This window comes from Lycorma delicatula, chromosome 1 (genome assembly GCF_047948215.1).
Source record: "Lycorma delicatula isolate Av1 chromosome 1, ASM4794821v1, whole genome shotgun sequence".
Classification (NCBI taxonomy): Eukaryota; Metazoa; Arthropoda; class Insecta; order Hemiptera; family Fulgoridae; genus Lycorma; species Lycorma delicatula.
The window spans coordinates 26,233,711-26,259,055 of NC_134455.1; the positions used below are offsets into that span (position 1 = coordinate 26,233,711).

General features: G+C 30.0%; 1 protein-coding gene across 1 annotated transcript in view; it reads left to right on the forward strand.

Moving 5' to 3' along the window:
- Cpsf73 (cleavage and polyadenylation specificity factor 73) overlaps positions 1-25,345 on the forward strand; it is an 87,512-nt gene that overhangs the window by 19,120 nt on the left and 43,047 nt on the right. Inside the window, exons 5-10 of the mRNA XM_075380546.1 lie at positions 3,742-3,919; positions 8,138-8,227; positions 13,464-13,614; positions 14,600-14,775; positions 15,974-16,103; positions 23,554-23,729. Of these exons, the coding sequence (XP_075236661.1) occupies positions 3,742-3,919; positions 8,138-8,227; positions 13,464-13,614; positions 14,600-14,775; positions 15,974-16,103; positions 23,554-23,729 (901 nt within the window). The remainder of the gene's footprint in view (positions 1-3,741; positions 3,920-8,137; positions 8,228-13,463; positions 13,615-14,599; positions 14,776-15,973; positions 16,104-23,553; positions 23,730-25,345) is intronic.

Consider the following 25,345-nt stretch of genomic DNA (forward strand, 5'->3'; position numbering starts at 1 on the left):
CGGCCGAATGGGGTGGTTGCAGGAGAATGCCTAGCAAACCAAATATGTCTGCCTTCCTATTTTAAAAAGTTAATTGTTATTCAGTATGGCGGACAAAAATTAAAAACCCACCATAATGGAGATTTTTTTTTTAAACTATGTAGAATCTGATCTCTTTCTGCCTCCAAATACCTCTCAGATATACAGTATAAATTGTTTTTATACCTAAATATAACCCTATATGTTTTATATATATATACACACATTATTTAACCATAGTCACATTTATCATTACAGATTACCTTAACAGCCTATTTAATCTTACAAATATCACATTTTATTTATTTCATCGTTAATAAATAAATTCAGTAATGTGCAATAAATTATAAACACTCTTTAGTAAAAATCGGTTCAGTAGTTGTGGCGATATAAGATTATTTAGAGGCCAACACCAAAAACAAACACAAAAACGCGCGCGTGCGTATCATGATTAAAATTTATAATCAACGATAAGTGTGTTGTTCATGAATTACTTGTTGTTATGAGAAGGCACCATGGAACTAAGAATACAGACATGTGCTATCTTATAAGACAATTACAGTCGAACCTCTATATAATGAAATCAAGAATCCCAGGAAAAAATTGATTAAATAGAGGTTTTCAGTTTATAGATGTAACAAGAATTCCCAGTCTAATTTTTTTAAAGAATGTTTTATCCTGTTTTACGATGAATTAAAATTAAGTACAGTTATTTTTCTTAGTAGCACTACAGAAAAAAAATGTATTGTATTTTTTTGATTCATGCGTTATACATTATATGTACTCTATAAAAAGTATATATCTCAGGTAAGGACTTTCATATTTGGAATGGATGTAGGCTATACTGAAAATATTTGTTCTCTGTTGTAGGTTAACATACTGTAGCTTTATTTCTAGCACATAATTTTTTCACAATGATAGCACAAAAATGAATACATTAACTTTTTTAAATTGGTTAAAAAATACTAATCCTAATACATTGTTTAGTGTTTTATAGATATTGGTAGGTAATGTTTATAGTATATAATTTTTAATAAAATATTAATTTATTACTTGAAAAAGTGAATACTTTTCTGTCGTTTTCGGTGTTTCAATAAGGTATTATGTTCAAAAAAAGTTTCACATTTATTTAAATACTCAAAAATACTGTGAGATACTTCCCCCTTGAGCTGTAGTCCAAGCCTAATTGTTTTAAATGAGTGTAAAACCTCGTTGTCAGAAGTTTTCCTCTCTTCCTGCTGGTCTTTGCAATTTTTGTCATCATCATCATCTTCTTTTTGTACCGGTTCAAAGGTCTTACTAAACTATGAAGTATGTGTCATCATCTGGAAAATCAGAAATGGTAACCTGTTCACCAGCTGTGATGAAATCTTCTAGTGTTACTTCGTTACTCACATTTCCAGTAGTTTGGAGGAAATTTGAGTGACTTTTTAAATGTACTAGTGTTATATCATTTTCTTGTTCCATTCTGTCATGGTTAAACCAGCTTTACAAAAACAATGGAATATTGTTTCATTACTAATATCATTGATTCATACTTTAGATTATTCAAAAATGCACTCTTGGAGATGAACAATATTAACAGGGACAGCCTCGTTGTTCTTTACAGTGGTTACAAATTTTTCAGGATCTTTTTCAGTAGTGCAGTTTAAGATTTTTAATTACCCCCTGATAATAATTGATATATAAGTTTGATAATTGATATGTTTGGTGGGAAAAGTATGACTTTTACATTATTTAATACAGAACTAATGTCTTGATAAATAAAAAGTAAAATTTTTTTTTGACTGATAACTTTTTTACCCAGTCTGTAAAAATGTCAGTAGTTATCCACACCTTTTTGTTAAATGTGTAGTCTACCTCTGCAGATTTAACTCCTCAAAAAAAAAAGAGTTTTACTTTTGCTGATTATCAACATTTTAATTCTTTCAGTCTCTAGCATGTTTGCAGCCGCTAAGACCATAATTCTTAGTTTACTTTACGGATCATTTTTATAAGTTAACATTAGGCTGAGTAAGCATTTGAAAAATAGATATCCTCTTGTCCATGTAGAAAATGTCTTTTCGTGGATATCCTTCTAAAATCTGTTTCAACACAGTCTACTTCCAAATTTCACAGTCATTTACACTAGCACCTGCACTTCTCTGGAAATTACTTTATGAATAATACAATGTCTTTTTATAAACTTCTCTAACCACCCATTGCTGGCCTGACAATTTTTATGTCCTAATGCGTCTTCAAATTCCAGGGCTATTTCTTTAATTAATCTCCTGGATAACAGAAGCTTCTTTTACACATCACTGTCATCCGTTTTAAATTATCTTTGTTGATATCATCATATGTGCTATCTTTTAATTTTTTTTCTCACAAGATTTTCTTTATGCCGGTCTGGTTCTTGTAGTATCATGTCCCAGTATTTTAAAATTGTTGACAGTGAACTTGGTGGGATTCCAAATTTTTGTGCGATATCATTTTTTAACATCTTTGTCAATTTTGTGTATAACGCTAATTTTTTCCAAAACACTAAGGCGCTTCTGTTTTGATATTGTGTACGGCACACTGAAGAAACGGTATAGTACTGTGTAACATGAGTAACATAATCTAAAGACCAAGACCAACTGAATTAATCCGAGGAAAATTATTGCTGAACTGTATGTATGCACTGAACAGTAGAGGGAGTATGTGCTAAATGTTTTCTAAGAATTCTATTTTTCATGTCTACGTATTGTAGATAAGTGTCTCATTGAAATAAATTAATAAATGTTTGCACAGTAATTTTAATGCTCTACGTTAGTAAATAGATTTCAGGAATTTCTTCTACTTTAATGTGTAGGCAGATAGTTACGGCAGAACGCGTGTTTTCATCTTTTGTTAGAATTTTATTGTTATTGTGTAGGAGAATCTTGGGAATTTTTGCTGTGCCAGTTCATTAAAAATAACCTGTCATTCTTGACTGTTGTCAAGAATACATTGTGTTTGTGTACAGGTACAATTTAGATACGGAAGTCAAAAGAATAACTACCTTAAACTCGCAGAGATGTCCAAAATACTAATATTAATGTCATTATTTTTAAAACACATTTTGTAAAAATTACTGTAAGTTACTACATACTGTATTATGTTAATATACAGCATGTCACCATCTCGTTACAGAGGTATGAGTACGTTAAATAGAGGTAAATTTATACATAGTTGTATTAAAATGTCACACATTAAAAAAAAATTGTAAAATCAAGGTTTTTGTAATATCAAGGTTCATTATGTAGAGGTTCGACTGTATATTCTACCACCTTAAAAATAAAATGCTAAAATCACATTTTATCAGATGACAAAATAAAATAAACTTAAATATAAACTTTTGACATCTTCTGTATTACAGAAAAATGTAAGATAAAAAGATGGCAAAGCTACATACTTTGATATATTTGCTTATGCCACCTTTCAAAATAAGAAAAGAATGAACATATGAGGAACGACCTCAGCTTATATCTCAGTAACCACTGATGATAGGCATATAAGAATTTGCCACCTTATAATTATCTGTAAGGAAAACATGGAAATACATTTAAGTCAGTTTCGAAAAAATATGACATATCATCTTCTGCCATCTGACCTCAGATTTAATAACATGATTGAACAATTATCCTCTTTTTTTTCAGAATGCATGTTTGCTTTTAGTTTGTGAAATTATTTCTTTTCAGCTTCTTTACCATTTTGTTTTAGCAATATTGCTACTGAACAGATGTTGTATACAGAATCAGATTTAGAAGCAAGTATGGACAAGATAGAAACAATTAATTTTCATGAAGAAAAGGATGTAGGGGGAGTAAAATTTTGGGCTTACAATGCTGGTCACGTTTTGGGTGCAGCAATGTTTATGATTGAAATAGCAGGAGTTAAGGTACTTAGTAATTTTTTATTATTATTTTGAGTGTAAATACATTTGTTTAGATCTTTTACTTTCATCTAATCCTTTCACTCTCATCTTCCATGCAGTTTATTTATGTTTTATTTCATTTTGATTAAAATAAAAGAGCAATATGGGAAAGACTCTTCCTTTATAAACTAGTCAGAATGTATTATCTTAATGTGAGATTTAATCATGAATATTATTCAATCCCTTGTACCCCGCTGTTTCTGTTATACAGCTTAATGTGTTTGATATCTACTATATGTATTATTTTTGAAAATGTACATTTTCTTTAATTACTGGGTATGGTGGGAAAAAACATGACAGATCTTACTGATTGTAGAGTTTCAGACTGTTTGATGGTGGAACTTGTAAAATTTAGTTCAGATGTAATGAAATTATTCTTTACTCTGAGAACTAACACTAGCACTAATCATATGGTAAGCATTGGGAGAAGTTTAGTGAATCAAAAATTGGCCTGTGAAGTATTCATAAACACAATATATATGTTATTGTACATGTGTTGTTATATATTGTTATGATATATCTTAAAAAAATATATTAATAGATACCTTGTGTTTTGGTTGACTACCCTGATTGTATTCATAGTTTTGAAAAGTTCATAAAAGTTATTTTAAATAATATATAGATTGATGTGATTAATTAGATATGTCAGTGAATTTAAATGATTGAAAAATGAATATATCAGTTTGATACAACTGTAACTATAATAATATTGACATATTTGTAATAGTGATATCTGCTTGGTTCTTTTAAACACAGTGAGCTTAAAAACATATATTCAGTTGCTTTAACTCTAGGAATACCTTTGTAAAACAAAATTAAAGATAATTTCTAATTACATTGTGTATTTGTGAATTTAATTAATGATGGTTTACAAAATAATGATTGCATCACAAAATAAGCGTTGGATTTAAACGTTTAGTTCTGTTCACTGTTAATTTACCCTTAGCCTTTGGTAAAAGTATAGTATTTATAAATAGTATAACTATTTGCAATTTCTGAAATTAAAAAAGATTTAATAGACAAAGGTTAATTAAAATACTGTTGTTTGTAAAATATTAATCTTTTATTATTCATTTTAATTTGGTGTTGACTTCAAAAGCAAAAATTTTAAGATTTGAAAACTGTTTTTTTAGTTTAGAGTAACTTTTTTTAAAGTCTGTCTTTGTTCTTGAAAAGATTATTTTATATTTTTCAGCTTCGTTATTTAACATTTGAATAGATGTATAAAAATAACTCCCCTCACGAAAAGGTTTAAGAAAAGGCAAAGGCAAGATGCTTCTTGATAAAAATCAGAGAGCTGTAGAATAATCAATGAAAAGGCTGCTAGTAGTCATGAGCTCAGACCCTCAGTTTCCAGTTTGGAAATGCAGATTATTTTCTGCATTGTTATTCTTATTAAAATAAGAAAAGGATACAGAGAAATTATAAAACTACTATCAATTATAAGCAAGATTCTCTGTCCCTTGCTCATGGGAATATGTACTGTTTTTACTGTAAGCATTTCTGTTATTATATGGGAAAAACTTACTATGGGCCACCAGAAAACTTCTACAAAGTTAAAAGAATCATTAAAATTGATTCTCTTGGTAAGACTTGAGCATACATAAAAAAAGTGTGGTTCATATATGGAGAACCTGTCTTTATTGAAGACATTACATTGAGGCCTTCAAAAGGAAAAAATAGAGCTACTATTTAAACCAAAATTAGCTTAACCTAACCTAGTACATAAAAAATATGTAAAATCACTGCTAAACCCACATGCATTATTCTTTGCAAGAATTGTGTACCATTTGTAATATAAGAACTATGTTTTCCAAATGCAGAATAATGTACAGTTAATTTTATAATCGTGGGTGTGTGTGTGTGTTTTGGCTATTTAATAATGAGATTAATTCTGTAAAATATTTTACTTTAAATTTATACATATTTAGTTTTTATCTTCTTAATCCCTACAATGCTCCATGCAAATTTTCCATTGTTAAAAACAGTGCTGGAAGTTTTCTGCTGTGAGCTGTTTCATGATGCGTGCCGCTTTTTCTTTCACAGCTTCAACAGTCTAAACTCTTTTAATTTCAGAAATATGAAAAGGTCACAAGGAGCCAGGACTGGCGAGTAATGAGGCTAAAGAAGAACATTCATTTGATTTTTGACATAACTGACAAATTGACAAAGCTGAATGTGCGGATGCATTGTTGTGATGAAGGAACCATGAGTTGTCTTGTCCCAACTCTTGTCTCTTTTTATGGATTTTTTCACATAACTGTGGTAAAATGCCTTGATAGTACGCACGGTCCACTGTTTTCCATGAAGCAAGAATTCAAAATCCATAATTCCATTAAAATTTAAAAAATAGAGAGCATCACTTTGACATTAGATTGAAACTGTTGTGCTTTCTTTGGTTGTGTAGATCCTTTGCCAATTCATTGTGATGATTGAACTTTTGTCTCAATGTTGTAACCATAAACCCAGCTTTCATCTCCCGTTATGATTCTTTCATCATACCGGAAATAATATGAGTGTAATCATCGTCATTGGCTTGTTCAAGAAGTTGCCGACAAGTATCCTCTCAATGTTCTTTCTGCTGTTCAATCATCAAATGAGGAACAAATTTTGCTGCAACTCGATGCATGTTCAATTTTTCAGTGAAAATGTCATGACATGATCCAATCAAGATGCTAACCTCTTCTGCAAGTTCTCTGACAGTCAATCAGTGATTTGCACACATCAGATGATTGATTTTCTTAATATGGATGTCATCAGTCAAAGTCGAAGGCCTTCCTGGTCTCGAGGGTCACCTTCAGTTGACTGACGACCACTTTTAAATCATGAAATCCATTTGTAACATTGTGTACGACTCAGAGCATCAAAGCTTGTTTCAAAAGTTGAAATATTTCTGTGCAAGTTTTCCCCAGTTTCACACAAAATTTTATGTTGCATCATTGCTACCAAAAATCACACATTACTAAAATCACTACTAACACTTAAACACACTCAAATATCAATAACACAAAAACTAAACGAGATATCAACAATCCAAGAACATGTGATTACAGAGGAGGTTATGCGGAAAACAATGCTGCTAACCGCACATCACTAAATATCTACATTGGCATGTAATTAAAAATGTTCAGTTATTTTCTGAACATACCTATATATATATATATATACAAATTTTATTATATAAATTGCCTAGTAAACAGAATATTGAGATAAGACAATATTAAACAGTACTTAGTACTTTCATGAAAAATTAAGGTCAGATATATCTTTTTTCAATATTCTGTACTTGGTGGTTTATTTAGTAGAAATAATTATAATTTAACTGTACAGAGAAATAATGTAAATCTTAAAAAAATTAATTTCAGTAAAATAATACGTATATATATAGTTTTTTAAAACTCAGATAATTCACTAACATATTGACCACAATGTTAATAAAATTTAATATTATATGAAGTATAGACCACCAAAACACAGTAATTATAAAAATTTACTTACGTTGTTAATTTACAATAATTCATTTTCACAATATGCTACATCATCAGTTGCAATTAAATTTTACAACTACATTAACTCTATTACTAGATATCAAAATTTACATATATGTTAATAATACAATTCAAAATTTCAGAAAAAAATTATTTCAAGTAAAATGACAACTTGTAAAAAGAATATGTTTTAATGTAGTTATAAGATTTAATTTAAACTGAAGATGCGAGATATGGCAAAATCAATTATTGGAAATTAATATGGTATGTTTTACTTATCTAATTACTGTGTTTTGGAGGTTTATATTTCATTTAATATTAAAATATATATATCGACCAATGTGAAATAAAATGTACTTGAAAAACCTATGTTCAGAGTTCTTTTAAATAATCTATAAATTTCCAAAGAAATTTATTTTGATTTGTTAATCATTACTAAACAATACAGAATAATTCTTAAGGAGCACACCTAATTCTATGCTGAAAATAATTACTACAGGTAATTATGAGTGTGAGGTTGTTATTGAAGATCACTGACAACAGAATTTAATTTTTTTTTGTTTATAATCAACACTACTAAAATATATTTGATAGAAATATACCTAACATGCCCAAATAGAAATCACATTAATTGTAATAATAATATTAATTACTCTTAGTGTTAAACTTTTGTTTATTAAATTATTATTTTTAGATTCTGTACACTGGAGACTTTTCAAGACAGGAAGACAGACACTTAATGGCAGCAGAAATTCCAACTATACATCCAGATGTACTTATTACAGTATGTTGATATTACATTATACATATTATCCTTTGGTATTTTTTATTTGTTAAGCATGTGTTCTTAGTAAATCTCTTAACGGTGAGAACTGGATGAGATCGTGAAATACTCCATTTGTTTACTATTTACATTCTACGTGTTTATAATGTGTGTGGGGTCAGCTGAGCCACAACAATAAAAACATAATAACTAATTTATTATATTCAGTCCATTAAAAATCTGTAAAAACAACAGTGCAAAAATTGTTTCATGTGAAGCAACATCAGCCAAGAACTGTGTATCAATAGATTGGTAACAGGGCAATTTTAGAGTAGTTTGACATACCATTACAGTAATACCTCTAATATTATTGAACTTTAATTTTATTAGTCTATCATGCCAGAAATTCATGGAACTTGCTGGATTCAAAGATGATCATAAAATAAAATGAAAATGTCAGTATCAGCTTGTATGTTTTTTAATTTACTTCCTTTAAGAAATTTGCACTTGTTTATGTGTTCATGAGAACATGGATATAGGAATTTATTGGTTAACACCATCAGTATAATTGATGTTTGCGCTAATTTTGTTTAATTTGCTAAGCAAATTTCAGACATAACGAAGCATAGTTTGCATGACCTGTCAGATGATAAAAATTCATTGGGCGTTCAAATTATGATCTTGTAAATGCCACTTAACAAAACTTTTTCAGTTACGGTTGAATAAATTTTGAATGTGAAATTGGTTTGATTGCTGACATGGCTATGTAGCTCCCTAGTTCATGCCTGTTTGAAAACTATAAATAATGATAACACTGTGCCCTTATGAATAAAACATAAACAAAGTAGTAATTAATAAACATTCACCGCAATACTTCCATAGCTTATTCATAATCTCTGGTTGACAAAGTATTAAGAAATTTAATATTTAACCTAAATTCTCTAATATAATCATTAAATATATGGAATAGATTTTAATGATTGATAGTTTAAGACTAAACACAGAGTTGGGTTGTTCCAGACAAGAAATTGTATATACTATACCTTCCATCTATAATTTCATTTTTTCTGGAAAATGGTTTTTCAGTTTTTAAAGAAGAAATATTCATATTGGAAAATCTTTACCTTATCAAGAGGAATGATAATAATTTATTCACATCTTTATATTAACAAATTTTGCAATAACAAGTTTTTTTTTAAACAATGATCAATTGATCATATGTGAAGTTGTTACTGTTCTTATTCTCTCCTTAATTAAATTTAATTATTGTAAAAGAATTAATCATTGAAATAAAAATAATAACTAAATTACAAATAAAACTCTTTTTATATTGGTGTTGATCTCTGAAATTCATTTGGTTACTTTTAAACTTTCAGTAATTTACCACTATATAAAAACTACAAACAACCTGTAACCCTGAAGTGTAAAATTAAACAATAAAATCTACAACCTGCTAATTCACAATTTTAACAAAAATGTATTTTTTACTCTTAAACAAAATTAAACATAAAATTTATTCTTTGTAATTATTAATGACATTAATAAATATTAAAAATATATTATTTTACTATAAACAAATTTAAGTATAGCAATCGACTCTTTTTATCCTACTAATCTCTATTAAATTTATAATTAACAAACCCACTCGCACAACAAAGCGCAACATTTCTCTAACCTTTCATATGTCAATACTAGACATAATTATTCAGAAATAACTCCTCACTCAGTGCACAATATATTCTAAATATGGAATAAAATAAATACTATTCATAATAGAAAAAAGTTATATGTTAAATTCATCTATGTTATTATTCTTTAATTCCACCCATTCTTAACTAAACCAATCAAACCTTTCAGACGTAATCATCCAACACATCATCATATGCTCTTCCAATAAGTTCCTACCACTTAATTTAAAAAAATTATCTCATTATAAATCTCTCATTATAAATGTATAAGCAGTTTAAAAATATAAAAAATAAAAGATTTTTGCCAATCTTTAAGTATAAAACTAATTTGGCACATTCATTAGTAAAGAAAATAACTTTTTGATTAAAAGATTTCTCTAAGAACCTTCATAATTATGATATTCTCAAATCTTTCCCTTATAATTAACAATAACCCTCATAACCATATTAAACACAACTTTATTTTTACAGGTATTGCATTAGTAATGATAGTTTTTCTAAAGTGAATTTATATAAATTTGGCTACCAATACACATTCTTTTACTTATTCTCCAATGATAAGAGTGGCTTAAGTATAATTCTCAATTATTTAATTAATAACAACTTCACTCCTTCGTTACCCAGAACCATTTCTCATACATTACCAGTACCTCTTCTTCAAAAATATCACCATAATTATCCTCTTTTCCCACTTTTGACAATACTTCCTCTAATTACGAATCATTTTTTGAAATGTCATTGCACAGATGCCAATAAAACCAAATCGTTTATGTACAATGAACTTCAGCTTATCCCAATTACTACTTAACTTTTATAACCTCAACTTATCTAATTTATGTTATCAATTCGAACTCCTCTCCCAACATAATTCAAACATTGTTTATAACCAAAGAGAACAGGATTGATTATATCAAACAATCCACAAAAGTACTAAAATTATCTGTTATACCATTATCACATGAGCTGGTATTCTTGTGCCCTGATAAATTCCTGTAATATCTTTAGAATTTACATGACATGCTGTCTCGTTAAGTTTATAAAACTGAGATTTACAGTCAGCTTTATCATCACTCTTAATTTTATCGCCCTTATGTATTGAGAAGTTAATAAATGATACCCTCTATAATTTTCTACAATTCATATCTCTCCTTTCTTAATTTGAAAATATTACAGACTTTGAAAAATTTGGTAGTATCTTTTCAGTTTACTTATAATGCTTAAATAGGTCAGTAGATTCTGCAACAACTCCTTAAAGAACACCTTTAAAAAGTGACTTGGAGACACCATCAGTTTCAGCCACCTTGTTTTTGGCTTTTAGAGAACTGCTTTAAGCTCAGATTTATTTGTTCAAATTATTACCTACCTTATAGGGAGTAATATAATTTATAGACACTACCCCATTAACCCACCAGGTTGGTCTAGTGGTGAACTCGTCATCACAAATCAACTGATTCTGAAGTCGGGAGATTTAAGGTTCATATCCTAGTAAAGGCACTACTTTTATATGGCCGTGAATACTAGATCATGGATACTGGTGTTCTTTGGTGGTTGGGTTTCAATTAACTGTACATCTGAAGAATGGCCGACCTGAGGCTGTACAAGACTACACTTCATTTGCATTCATGCATATCATCCTCTAAAGTAATATTTTATGGTGGTTCTGGAGGCCAAAAGAGAAAAGAGAGAGGCATTAGCCCACTGTCCAACAACAGTAACTGGAGTAGACTAAAATGTCTTAATGACTAAAACTCTTAATGACTATATATTAAAGAAATTCTGTTTAAAAACTGTAACTGATCTCCAAAAACCTTTCATCTCTTTCACATCAACTACAAATTTTAGCCTTAACTACTAAAATACTTCTCTGTTTTATGCCACCTAGTATATTTCCTGTTAACTACTGAGTAATGCCTTCTTGTTCGATCAGTAAAACTTAAAAATATGTAATTCTTTCTCATTTTATGGTTCTCTCAGTCATATAATTGTTTTTTTATTTGGTACTGTGTCATTTTTACTATTAATACTAATTTTTTATCCTCTTCCTCCTTAATCTTGTCTAGAATAATTTCTGAACTCTAATTGTCAATTAACCATATTGCAATTTTTTCTTCTTTAAAATCTGCTTGTACCTATCTAGCTTTTATCTTCAGATGACATTAACTTCTGCAATTTCAAATTATGCATATCCTGACCTTGCCCTTGCTCTCATTAAACCAATATCTATCAATGTTAATGTCATGTTGTTGATTAACATCTTTAATTTCATTTTTTGTTTTAGAAACACAACAAACTAATCATCAAAACCTCTACTCCTCCCAAATATGTTTAATTCTCCCTTTGTATACTATTTAACACAAGCAGATCAAATCATCGCACAAATGTAATACCTTCTTCCATTCACAATTAGATACCTTTGCTGCCTTATCTCACTAAATTCACAATCACTTTACCTAGCAACCTTCAATATCATCAATTTATATGATTTAATAAAATTTACTTTGATTGATTTTTTTTTTTTTTAATAAAATTCCATAAAAAAACTTTGTCTTCCTTCATTTTCCAATTTTCATTTATTAGTCCTGTAGTCACATATGATAAATTCTTTTAATTTTCCTGTTTCCAAATTTACTCAACTACATCCAATTACTGTTAACTATGAATACAAGATTTTTTTTTTATGATTACTTTATTTTTTACCATGTTTGTAAATTGATGAAAACTTGAAAAATAGATATTTTATCGTATAACTTGATTTCTTTTCCTGTGTAAATGATTTTTTCTCTAAGTAAATCTTTAGAAAACAAAAAAAAGTGTTCAGCCCACTGTAAACAATCTGTTTCATACCATTGTACTTCTGTGTAGTGAAAGCTATTTACAGAAAATAAACCAGAAGTTGCTGTCAAGTCTTTTAAAGTCATTTAAATGATTTAGTTTATAAAATATCCCCTTTCCTTTTCTTATTTTTTTATTAATGATCTTTGTTAAATTCTTCAACCATTCATTGTTCCCCTCCTGCAGATAACATGACCTGAAAATTCTTCAGTGACAGTTCAAAAAATTATTCATTGGTTGGATTATTACATCACATCTGTGTTTTATTTTATAATTTCTTGTGCATTTTTGATGCTACTCTAATCAAGGTTTTATCTCAATTTTCTGGTAAAATGTTTCAAACAAATGCCAGAACAGTTCCTTTGTTTTATTTGGATTACCTTATCTCCATGATATATGTTTGTGTATAAACATAGTATTTTCCTAAAATTAATATAAAACTTCTTGTTTTGTTACAACTGAAATTCTGAATACAAACAGAACTTTTACTTACATTTGTATTTCCCTGCTAACATTTTATCAGGAGCACTTTTATTAAAATTCAAACACAATACATAAATCAGTAACACATTTTATTGCTATATTAGTTTTGCATGTGATTAATTTTCTTAACTACTGTCACATTTCGATTATTTTACTGCCTATTGTGATGAATCTATTTATATGTGATTTAATATCTGTGTTATATTATACATTTTTTTAGTGCTTTTTAATGAGAAGTTAAAATATTTGTTTAGGAATCTACTTATGGCACACATGTCCATGAAAAACGTGAGGAGCGGGAAACAAGATTTACAACTCTTGTACATGACATTGTTAATAGAGGTGGAAGATGTTTGATTCCTGTTTTTGCTCTTGGCAGAGCGCAGGAATTACTGCTTATTCTTGGTAAATTTACTCTCTATTGATATATCATTACTTTTTTTTTAATTTAGATGTTGTTTACTTGTTTATACTGTTGTAGCATTGAGTATAGATCGAAAAAGAAGCAAAGCTAACTGAAAAAAAATTAATATTTAACTGATATATTTTGTCTAAAAGAGTTTGAGGTTGTTTACCCTGATTGCTTAATATGTTCCTTTACATTATCTGTACCAGTATTATGGTTATAGTGTGTATAAAATGGTTGAATTACAAGTTGCACTATTCAGAGTTGTTTTTTGCAAGAGTAATTGTATTCACTGTATAACCAGTCCATGTGATAAACAGAATGAAGGTATCATTGTTTCACTTTTAGAAAAGCACCTGCATTTTGTTAAGTTTGTTAAACTGATTGTCAGTGTAACTTTGAGAAAAAAGTTACACTGACTAAAGTTACACTGTAAAACAATCTCACTCTTTACTTTTCCTAGTAAGCTAAAATTGGAAGCTGATTATTCCTGAAATGCTATCTTGTGTCATTCATAGTCTTTCATGTCATCTTGCCTGTAACCATTATGGTTGTAGCACCTAACTCAAATGAAAAAAGCTGTTTGTGAGTATATGAGTTATGAAAATATAATTCGGACAAAATATAATATAATTCATATTTTTATCCGTGTGTTGCAAAATAAATTTATGTTGTTATGTAGTCTACGTCTTGGGAATCTACCTGTACTAATTATGAAATAATGTTTTTTTTTTTTTTTTTTCAGTAAATAAATAATTTACTAATTGCTACTTATTGATATAATTAAATTATGTAAATTGAAGTACTGTTGTAATCACAGCTGTAGAAAAACCCTGACATGAAACCATTTTCTACATTTCTCAGTTCTTTTTTTTTATTATGTTTGTGGTGTGCTAATATGAATGGCATTTAATTTTTTTTCTTTTGGGTTTCATATTTTGTTAAAAATTTTGATATTTAATATTTTTTTTAATCATCTTTCAGATGAATACTGGGGTCAGCATCCTGAATTGCATGATATACCTATTTATTATGCATCATCTTTAGCTAAGAAATGTATGGCAGTTTATCAGACCTATGTCAACGCAATGAATGATAAAATTAAAAGACAGATTGCTATCAATAATCCATTTGTTTTTAAACATATTTCTAATTTAAAGGTAACTTGTTGATTATTCACAATATTTTTTGTAAGTTCATTATTACACTAATTTATATTTGTATTGTTGCATACTTTATTAAACTTTTCAGTTTAGGTTACTAAATTTTGTATTGACTTAAATTTATCATTAACATTTGTTCATCTGTATGTCCTTCATTGGCTTTTTGTTTCTCAGTTTTTCACACTTACATTCTTCGTAGCAGTCAATTGATATGAATGTTCTTCAGGTTTTTCATTACAGGTACTTTATGAAACAAGGAAAAACAGTGTGATCTTTGTTCTTAAGTTCATTTGAAAGGTACTTGTGGTTCAAATCATGTTGATGTTCCCTTTCAGATTGCATCTCTTTTGACAAATTACATTTCATTTATTCCCCTTACTTTAGACAACATTTATCATCTACATGACAGACTTTTGGTTCCAAATCCTATGCATCTTTTCCCTCAAATATTTAAGTTGTTTTGTTTTAAGAGTACATTCTTTTCTCTTATGAGCAGCCGCTTTTATCGGTCTACCCATATTTTTGCTTTGATGATGTTACAAATCTACAAAAGAGTAATATAAAAAATTACGTTATATTCAGTTGAAAAGACCTGAGTCAAAACATGACAAGTAGAGCATCTATTGCAATGTAAATCCTCTTGCTCATAATGAATATTTCTAGCTAAAAAATTAATTACTGAATTAGATCATCCTGATTACTGACCCAATTTAGTTTTTATGATTTCTGGCAGTTCCAAAAATTAAAGATTATATTAAACAGATGAAGATTTTCTATCTAGCATAATGTGATTAGGGAACTCAAGTGTATTCCAGAAAAGAGTTCCAGGTGTGGAAAAATTCAGGTTATTTTATTGGTATTTTAAGTTGTATAATATTTTTATCAACTGTTTAAAACTGATATTCATATAAAACAAAAATAATATATACACAAAGTAAAAACTAGAAATGCATCCTGTAATAGAATTGAAATGCAGTGATTCATTAATATGTAAATTATTGTTCCGAGACTAAAGCAACAGATTTATTTAAAGTAACTATGAAAAGTTACCTCATTTCCATGGTATACTTTAGTAAACAATAAACATTGTAAATTCTGCACTTAAAGATTTTTTCAATTCTTAAGAACTGTTCTAACACAAATGAATCTATGATTTTTGCTTGTTTAATTTTTATATTCTTGAATTTTCATTTAGGGCATAGATCATTTTGAAGATATTGGGCCATGTGTTGTAATGGCATCCCCAGGTATGATGCAAAGTGGTTTATCCAGAGAATTATTTGAATCTTGGTGCACTGATGCAAAGAATGGTGTGATAATAGCTGGTAAGATTATTAATGTATTATTTTTGAACTTCAGTAAGATAGGATTGATTTATTTTAGCATTAATAACACTGATTGACAAAAAAATTTTTTAATGTTTCTCTAAGTGTGATACCATTTCTTGAATTGTTTTTTTGCATACGTTACAGATCTGTAAATACAATTTTTCTATCACCCTAGTTTTAATTAAATTACACTTCAAAAAAAAATTAAGGGAAAATATAGTTAAAATCTGTCAAATTTATAATTTTGCATGGCCATACCTATGTTAGAATGATTTCACTGATTCTTTTCTTTTATAAATAGCCTCAGGAACATCCCGAATTAATATCCAACAGTAATCTGTTAGCATGTTAGTATTCCATTTCCCTTTATAATGGTTTTCCATCACCAAAATGTCTTGGTGGAAATGTTCACCGTGTTCATCACTTACGTATCCGAGGATATATAGGAAAAAATCCAGATGTAAGTGGAGGAAATGTATTCTTAAAGACGTATTACATCCCATAGCTCTGAATGAAGTAAGAAGTTGATTAACAATATCGTGATAATTGTCGGATTTTTGTTTAACGGAAAAACTTTTGCAAACGTCTTTAAATGCAGCCTAAGCTGCACTTTCTACATTATTTAACATTGAGTTAAGTACAACATCTTTGACCAACTCTCTTATTTGAGGACCAACAAATATTCCTTCTTCAATTTCCCTTCACTTACATTCCGAAATTTCTGCCTGATGTACAAAAGTTCGGGAATATCCTTCTTCGTTGCTTTTACAAAATTTTTCATTAGTCCTAGCTTGATATGGTGAGGGGGTAAAAATATTTTTTTGGGTTCTACTAATGGCTCATGAATAATATTTTTCCCACTTGGAGTTAAGTTGTCTCGTTTCTTCCACTATTTCGTAATATAATGTTTATCCCTAGCTCAGCTGTCCCATTCACAAAGAAAACACATCTACTTAGTATAGCTTAACTGCATGCCTAACAAAATAGCTATAACTTTCAAATCTCCACATACATTCCAGCTATGTTTTTTATTATAATTTATTTTTTCAAGAATGTCTTTCATCACATCATATGGACGTCTCTTTAAAATTAATTCCATAAGCAATTGGTATCGAAGGATATTTGTTACCATTGTGTAGTAGAACCACCTTTAAACTATACTTGGATGAAACTATGAAAAGGCGCCAGTCCTCAAGTTTATGAACTTGTCCTAAGTGCAACATAAGCTCATCAATATTTGTGCAATAAACCAAATTGTTTTCATCAATAAAGTACTGAGAAAGTTTTCTTTTTGTCAGCTTTGAAAGCCTGAATTTTTATATTTTTTTTAAAAAGTAAATTCCAACCTTGCAGTCTTGATCCTAACAGTTCAGCTTGATTTTTTGATACATTTTAAACCCTAACCACCTTAATTCACCTTGTGATATAAGATGTGGCTCATTGGGAGATAATTCAAAATCAAAATCACTGTTGTCTTCTTCAGTACTGCCTGATTCTTCATCACTGCTTTCAAAACATACATTGACAGGTGGTTCAGGAACTGGAATAATTTTACTGTGAGGTACAAGCCTGATTGCAGATTGCAGTGAAGGATATTTTATAGTATGTTTAGTTTTTTTTAGAAATTCCAGACACACTTGTTAAACAAAAGTAACAGTCGGTTTCATGATCCTTTGGTTCACACCAAATGGCAAAGCCTTCTACTGTGTACCTTTCAGCCATCCTCTTAAATATACAGAACAGTTAGTGCATACTATATGAGGAGCTCGTGTCTTATCCTGATCACCAATTTTACACTGAAAGTACAAATGATATGCTTTTTTAATTAAAGGTAATTTTTTTATTTGATTTACGGTAAATCACCATATACATAACAAAAGACATCCACATCATTTACACAATTTCGAGGCATTATGGCACTGCACTGTTAACAAACTTAAGATAACAATAAGACTGAACAAAATAATTCATTCCTAAATCCAGTGCTTAATACAAACAAAAAAAGCTGAGTTTTCAGCTATATGTTTTGACCTCCACAGACATGATTAATCTTGTCCATGAAGGCTTACTCTTCAATATTAGATATGATGTCAAAATATGTGACTATGAAGTGATTTAATTCTTTGTCTAGTATTGTTTATTTGTAGCTTACAAATTATATTAACAAAGTTAAACAATAAAAAATGAATAAATAATTAGTTTTCAGATCAAAGAAACAGATTAAAATCATGTATCACATGATAGAAAACAAAAATTATAGTAATTTATTTCTGTAGAATAATGTAAATAGTGTTTTATATACATTTTTAGACTGGCTTCTCATTATTAACTACATTTTTGGTTCTTGTGTTATCACACAAAATAAAGCACTTGTTACTCTTGTTTACTCAAGAATATGCCACATACAGTTTCCCATGAGAAAAGCCAGCAGTTCATAAATCTACATCAGCTGTACATAAAGCTTGACTTCGTGACTTATTAATGGTCATTGCAAAACATATATTAACTGGAAACTGAAGTCTTTTAAATTAAAATGAAAAGTTCTATGTATGATTGCAATTCTAGGGATAAATACAGTTTCTCCTTTGCGTTGTTAAAATAGTTGCTTTGATGATAAATGTTTGTAGAAATTTAACTTTCAGTGAGTTCCATTACATAACTGTGGTGGCTTCAGATTTCTCATGAGTGTTATTGGAACACCTACTTTTAATTTTAATGTGTGAGCTGGTAATCCTAATACTGATAAAGGATTCAAAAATTCAGTTGGGTAATGAACTGCATCCTCTTCGCTCAAAATTGTGTTAATGGAAGAGTATGTTTTTTCATCTCCTGGAAATTCTTGCACTCTGCAGCTGTTATGTCATTTACTTGGCTTGTTTGTTGGTGCTAGTATCACACCCACTCACATAACTATGCGTCATCATGCAAATTTATGGGAAGATTTGTAGACTGAATGAGTCCATAAACCTTTTGATCAACACCACCATTGAAGAACAACATTATGATTGGGGTTAACCTTAAGGTAGCGTCCTTTAGAGGCGCAAAGCAAGCAATGCAACACACTCTCAGAGAGAGTCCATTAGATACAGGGACAGAGCAAGCAATGGAGCACACAGTCAAACTAACTTATGAGTGCATCAAGAAGGTAAGTGAATAAAATTTTTATTAACGCCGGTTTGTTTTAACATATCAATATCAAAGTAGAAAACCTTCTACTCAGCATCTGCTAGGAGCATGCAGAGGTTTATAGAAATCGGTCCAGTAGAGTCTGAAATTAGCGTGGACAAAAAAACTCCAAGAGATTTATAGTATAATTTATTTTTTTAAATATTAATTTTTAGGCACATTAAAAAAAATGTTTACTAGCATACATATCAATAATACTCAAGTTTTATTGGTAAAGATCTAATGAATCTCACTGATTCAGTAATTTTGAAGAATGTGTAAAATCAGATTACATTACTCTAGAACTATAAATTATCGAATTATAAAAGGACAGGCATACTATTTTTACTTACTAGCAGTTATTTTGAACTTATGCTTTATGCTTTTGGTTTTATAACCCTTCATTACAATGGTACTGATTTTGTTAATAAGTTCATTAGTACTTTAGGATATTATAAGGTATTTTTCTTTTAATTGTTTGTTTAAATTGCTGTATTTACTTTAAAAAAATTAAAAGGAAAAAGAAAAATACGCATACGAAAAACTGGTTTAGGTGAAATGGGTTTATTTATTTACCTAATATGCCTGCCTAACCTCTGGATTAAAATAATTATCTTAACATATTTACTTCATTTTTATGTTATACACTTGCAGTAATTAGTAAAGTTTTTATTGGTAAGTTTTTTATGCTGATACAAGATGACTTTGTGACAGTGGTAATTTTTTACCCTCATTTGGAAGGTTTCGGGTTCAAATTTCAGACAGACAATATTTTCCACATACTAAAAAATTAATTTCTTGTAAAATAGGAATATTTTGACAGGTTATCTGTAATTGGACTGGACTTATTTGAGGTATTATATAAATAAATAATTATTTTATCCTTTGTATGAATATCCTTGAATATCCTTTGTATCCTCCTCTATGAATCATGAGACCTTGCCGTTGGTGAGGGGGCTTGAGTGCTCACGGATACAGAGTAGCTGGACCGAAGGTGCAACCATATCGGAGAGGTATCTGTTGAGAGCCAGACTAAGGAATGATTCCTGAAAGAGGGCAGCAGCTCTTTCAGTAGTTGTTAGGGGCGTGAGTCAGGATGACTTAAACGGCCGTATCAACATCACTCAGTCCTCTGAGTACTGCGCAGCTGAAAGCAATGGAAAACTACAGCTGCTTTTTTTCCAAGAAAATGTGGCTCTCTGCATTTTCACATAGCAATAATGGAGGCGCCTTCCTTGGTAAAATATTCCGGAGGTAAAATAGTCCCCCGTTCGGATCTCCGGGTGGGGACTACTAAGGAAGGGGTCACCAGAAAATTAAAAAATAACATTCTACGAGTCGGAGCGTGGAATGTTAGAAGCTTGAAAAAGGTTGGTAGGCTAGAAAATTTAAAAAGGGAAATGGGTAGGACAAATGTGGATATAGTAGGAATTAGTGAGGTTCGGTGGGAAGAGGAAGGCGACTTTTGGTCAGGTGATTTTAGAGTAATTAACTCAGCGTCAAATAATGGGCAGGCAGGAGTAGGTTTCGTGATGAACAAGAAGATAGGGAGGAGAGTGGAGTATTTCAAAACGCATAGCGATAGAATCATTGTAATAAGGATAAAATCAAAACCTAAACAGACAACGATTGTTAACGTCTATATGCCTACAAGCGCCCATAATGATGATGAGGTAGAGTGTGTATACGAAGAGATTGATGAAGCAATTAAACACGTAAAAGGAGATGAAAATTTAATAATAGTTGGAGATTGGAATGCAAGCATTGGAAAAGGCAAGGAAGGAAATATAGTGGGTGAATACGGGCTGGGCAAAAGGAATCAAAGAGGGGACCGACGTATAGAATTTTGCACGAAGTATAATTTAGTAATTGCCAACACCCAATTTAAAAATCATAATAGAAGAATATACACTTGGAAAAAGCCAGGCGATACTGGAAGGTATCAGATAGATTATATCATGGTTAAGCAAAGATTTAGAAATCAACTCGTTGACTGCAAAACTTACCCTGGAGCAGACATTGATAGCGACCATAATTTGGTGATAATGAAATGTAGATTGGGATTTAAAAACCTGAAGAAAAGGTGTCAGATGAATCGGTGGAATTTAGAGAAGCTTGAGAAAGAGGAGGTAAAGAAGATTTTTGAGGAGGACATCGCAAGAGGTCTGAGTAAAAAAGATAAGGTAGAAAATATAGAAGAAGAATGGGAGAATGTTAAAAAGGAAATTCTTAAATCAGCAGAAGCAAACTTAGGCGGAATAAAGAGAACCGGTAGAAAACCTTGGGTTTCAGACGATATATTGCAGCTGATGGATGAACGTAGAAAATATAAGAATGCTAGTGATGAAGAAAGTAAAAGGAACTATCATAAATTAAGAAATGCTATAAACAGGAAGTGCAAACTGGTGAAAGAAGAGTGGATTAAAGAAAAGTGTTCAGAAGTGGAAAGAGAAATGAACATTGGTAAAATAGACGGAGCATACAGGAAAGTTAAGGAAAATTTTGGGGTACATAAATTAAAATCTAATAATGTATTAAACAAAGATGGTACACCAATATATAATACGAAAGGTAAAGTCGATAGATGGGTGGAATATATTGAAGAGTTATACGGAGGAAATGAATTAGAAAATGGTGTTATAGAGGAAGAAGAGGAAGTTGAGGAGGATGAAATGGGAGAAACAATACTGAGATCTGAATTTAAGAGAGCATTAAAAGATTTAAATGGCAGAAAGGCTCCTGGAATAGACGGAATACCTGTAGAATTACTGCGCAGTGCAGGTGAGGAAGCGATTGATAGATTATACAAACTGGTGTGTAATATTTATGAAAATGGGGAATTTCCATCAGACTTCAAAAAAAGCGTTATAGTTATGATACCAAAGAAAGCAGGGGCAGATAAATGTGAAGAATACAGAACAATTAGTTTAACTAGTCATGCATCAAAAATCTTAACTAGAATTTTATACAGAAGAATTGAGAGGAGAGTGGAAGAAGTGTTAGGAGAAGACCAATTTGGTTTCAGGAAAAGTATAGGGACAAGGGAAGCAATTTTAGGCCTCAGATTAATAGTAGAAGGAAGATTAAAGAAAAACAAACCAACATACTTGGCGTTTATAGACCTAGAAAAGGCTTTCGATAACGTAGACTGGAATAAAATGTTCAGCATTTTAAAAAATTAGGGTTCAAATACAGAGATAGAAGAACAATTGCTAACATGTACAGGAACCAATCTGCAACAATAACAATTGAAGAACATAAGAAAGAAGCCCTAATAAGAAAGGGAGTCCGACAAGGATGTTCCCTATCTCCGTTACTTTTTAATCTTTACATGGAACTAGCAGTTAATGATGTTAAAGAACAATTTAGATTCGGAGTAACAGTACAAGGTGAAAAGATAAAGATGCTACGATTTGCTGATGATATAGTAATTCTAGCCGAGAGTAAAAAGGATTTAGAAGAAACAATGAACGGCATAGATGAAGTCCTACGCAAGAACTATCGCATGAAAATAAACAAGAACAAAACAAAAGTAATGAAATGTAGTAGAAATAACAAAGATGGACCGCTGAATGTAAAAATAGGAGGAGAAAAGATTATGGAGGTAGAAGAATTTTGTTATTTGGGAAGTAAAATTACTAAAGATGGACGAAGCAGGAGCGATATAAAATGCCGAATAGCACAAGCTAAACGAGCCTTCAGTAAGATTTATAATTTGTTTACAACAAAAATTAATTTAAATGTCAGAAAAGATTTTTGAAAGTGTATGTTTGGAGTGTCGCTTTATATGGAAGTGAAACTTGGACAATCGGAGTATCTGAGAAGAAAAGATTAGAAGCTTTTGAAATGTGGTGCTATAGGAGAATGTTAAAAATCAGATGGGTGGATAAAGTGACAAATGAAGAGGTATTGCGGCAAATAGATGAAGAAAGAAGCATTTGGAAAAATATAGTTAAAAGAAGAGACAGACTTATAGGCCACATACTAAGGCATCCTGGAATAGTCGCTTTAATATTGGAAGGACAGGTAAAAGGGAAAAATTGTGTAGGCAGGCCACGTTTGGAGTATGTAAAACAAATTGTTGGGGATGTAGGATGTAGAGGGTATACTGAAATGAAACGACTAGCACTAGATAGGGAATCTTGGAGAGCTGCATCAAACCAGTCAAATGACTGAAGACAAAAAAAAAAAAAATCCTTTGTAATAATTAATTTAATTATATTTTTTTTTTTTTTTAAGTGAATTGAAATTGATAATTTTGTTCTTTTTAATTTTTTTTCAGGTTATTGTGTGGAAGGCACATTAGCCAAAACAATTTTATCAGAACCTGAGGAAATAGTTACTATGTCTGGTCAGAAGTTAAATCTAAAGATGTCAGTTGATTATATTTCATTTTCAGCCCATACAGATTATCAGCAAACTAGTGAATTCATTCGTATTTTGAAACCACCTCATATTGTAAGCTTTGTTTTTAACTGTTTCATATTAATTAAGAGTATAATACTATTAGACTTCAAGAAGTGTTGCATTATAAGAATCTATTAGAAGATGATAAAACTATTTGTAACAAGGTCATTAAAATGGGTTAGTTTTTTTTTGTCCTTCAGGGCCTAAATCTCTAAAAAGACAAAACTTAAAATCAGGGTTATTCAGTGTCAAAAACCACAGTCAAATTTTCCGGTTCAACTCTTGAGAACTTTTTCCTTAGAAGGCTTAATGTACCGGATGTGTACTTAACAATTAATTTTCTGAAACAATATGGTTTCAAGTTCACATAAGCGAGTATCCACCCGTAAACATTAATGTTGGCTGAAGCTGGATAAATGAAATACAGAGATTTAGAAGATATTCATTTCTGTACAAATAAGAAAACCTTCTCCTAATTCAGATGCACTAAAGTTTGAAATTTGCCTGTGTGTTGTAAAGAATTTAGTGGAGCAATAATTTTCTTTGAAATTTACAAAAAGTACAAATTTATAAAAAAATTTATCATGCATAAAGAATGAATCGGCTAGCATTTCTAGGAACAGAGAAACTGCTTGTAATGTTGGTGAATCCAGAATCATTACAAATGATCATATGCTTCATTATCAGATATGTAATCATAATCATTATGATTATGTATCATACTCATTATGATACATAATCATTGGATTATGTATGGATCTGCATAATCCATACAACCCTGTTGCTGTTGAACTCTATTTTCATGTTGAAAAGAATGCAAAGGAATAAATAAGGTTTATGCATCTATTTAAAAAGCATTCAAATATTTTCATATTAGAATATCTTTTGCTGAGATCAAACTAAAATATTTCTTTTATAGTGATTGCTTGGTTATGATTATTATGTTTATAATAATGTGATAATATGTTATCAATTCTTTTGCCTCATTTTCTGATTTGAATGTTGGCTATCACAGAAACTTTAAAGTTGCTGATTTATTTCATTAATTTTTCGTGTCCTAAAAATTTATTGTAATAATTTTTAATTAATTTATATGATTTAAATAGAATAATTTTACTTAGTTATACAGTGTTTACATAATAATTCAAACTTTATGGTGTTGTCTTTTTATTTTCCTTAGAGTTTAGTTAGTATCTTTTCCTTGTTTTACTAGATTTTTTAAGGATGTTTCTGATTTTTGGGATTGGTGTGTTTATTGGGTGTATATTATACCCAATTAAACTTACTTCAGTCTAAGATACATTATTTTCTCTTAGTTACCTATAAATTTAGCTTTAAGTAAGTAATCCAGTACTTTGTGGAGATGTCCCAGATGCTGCTTCCAGAAGGATTAAAAGATAAGTAAGTAAAAGTTAAGTACAAGGTGGCTTCCTTACAAGATAGTTACAATGGGGTTGTGCTAGATATGTCACTTATGTTTGAGTTATCTGGAAATGAGATTGCAATTATTTCTTGTTTAGGGTGTAAGCTTTAGTTCTGTGAATCATACAATATTTTTTCTGTAAAGGAGAATCATTTGCCAACTATTAATTTTTCTAAATGTTTTATGTATTTTTCATGTAAAATGTGAGTGGATAAATCATGGTTCATGCTATTATGAAATAATG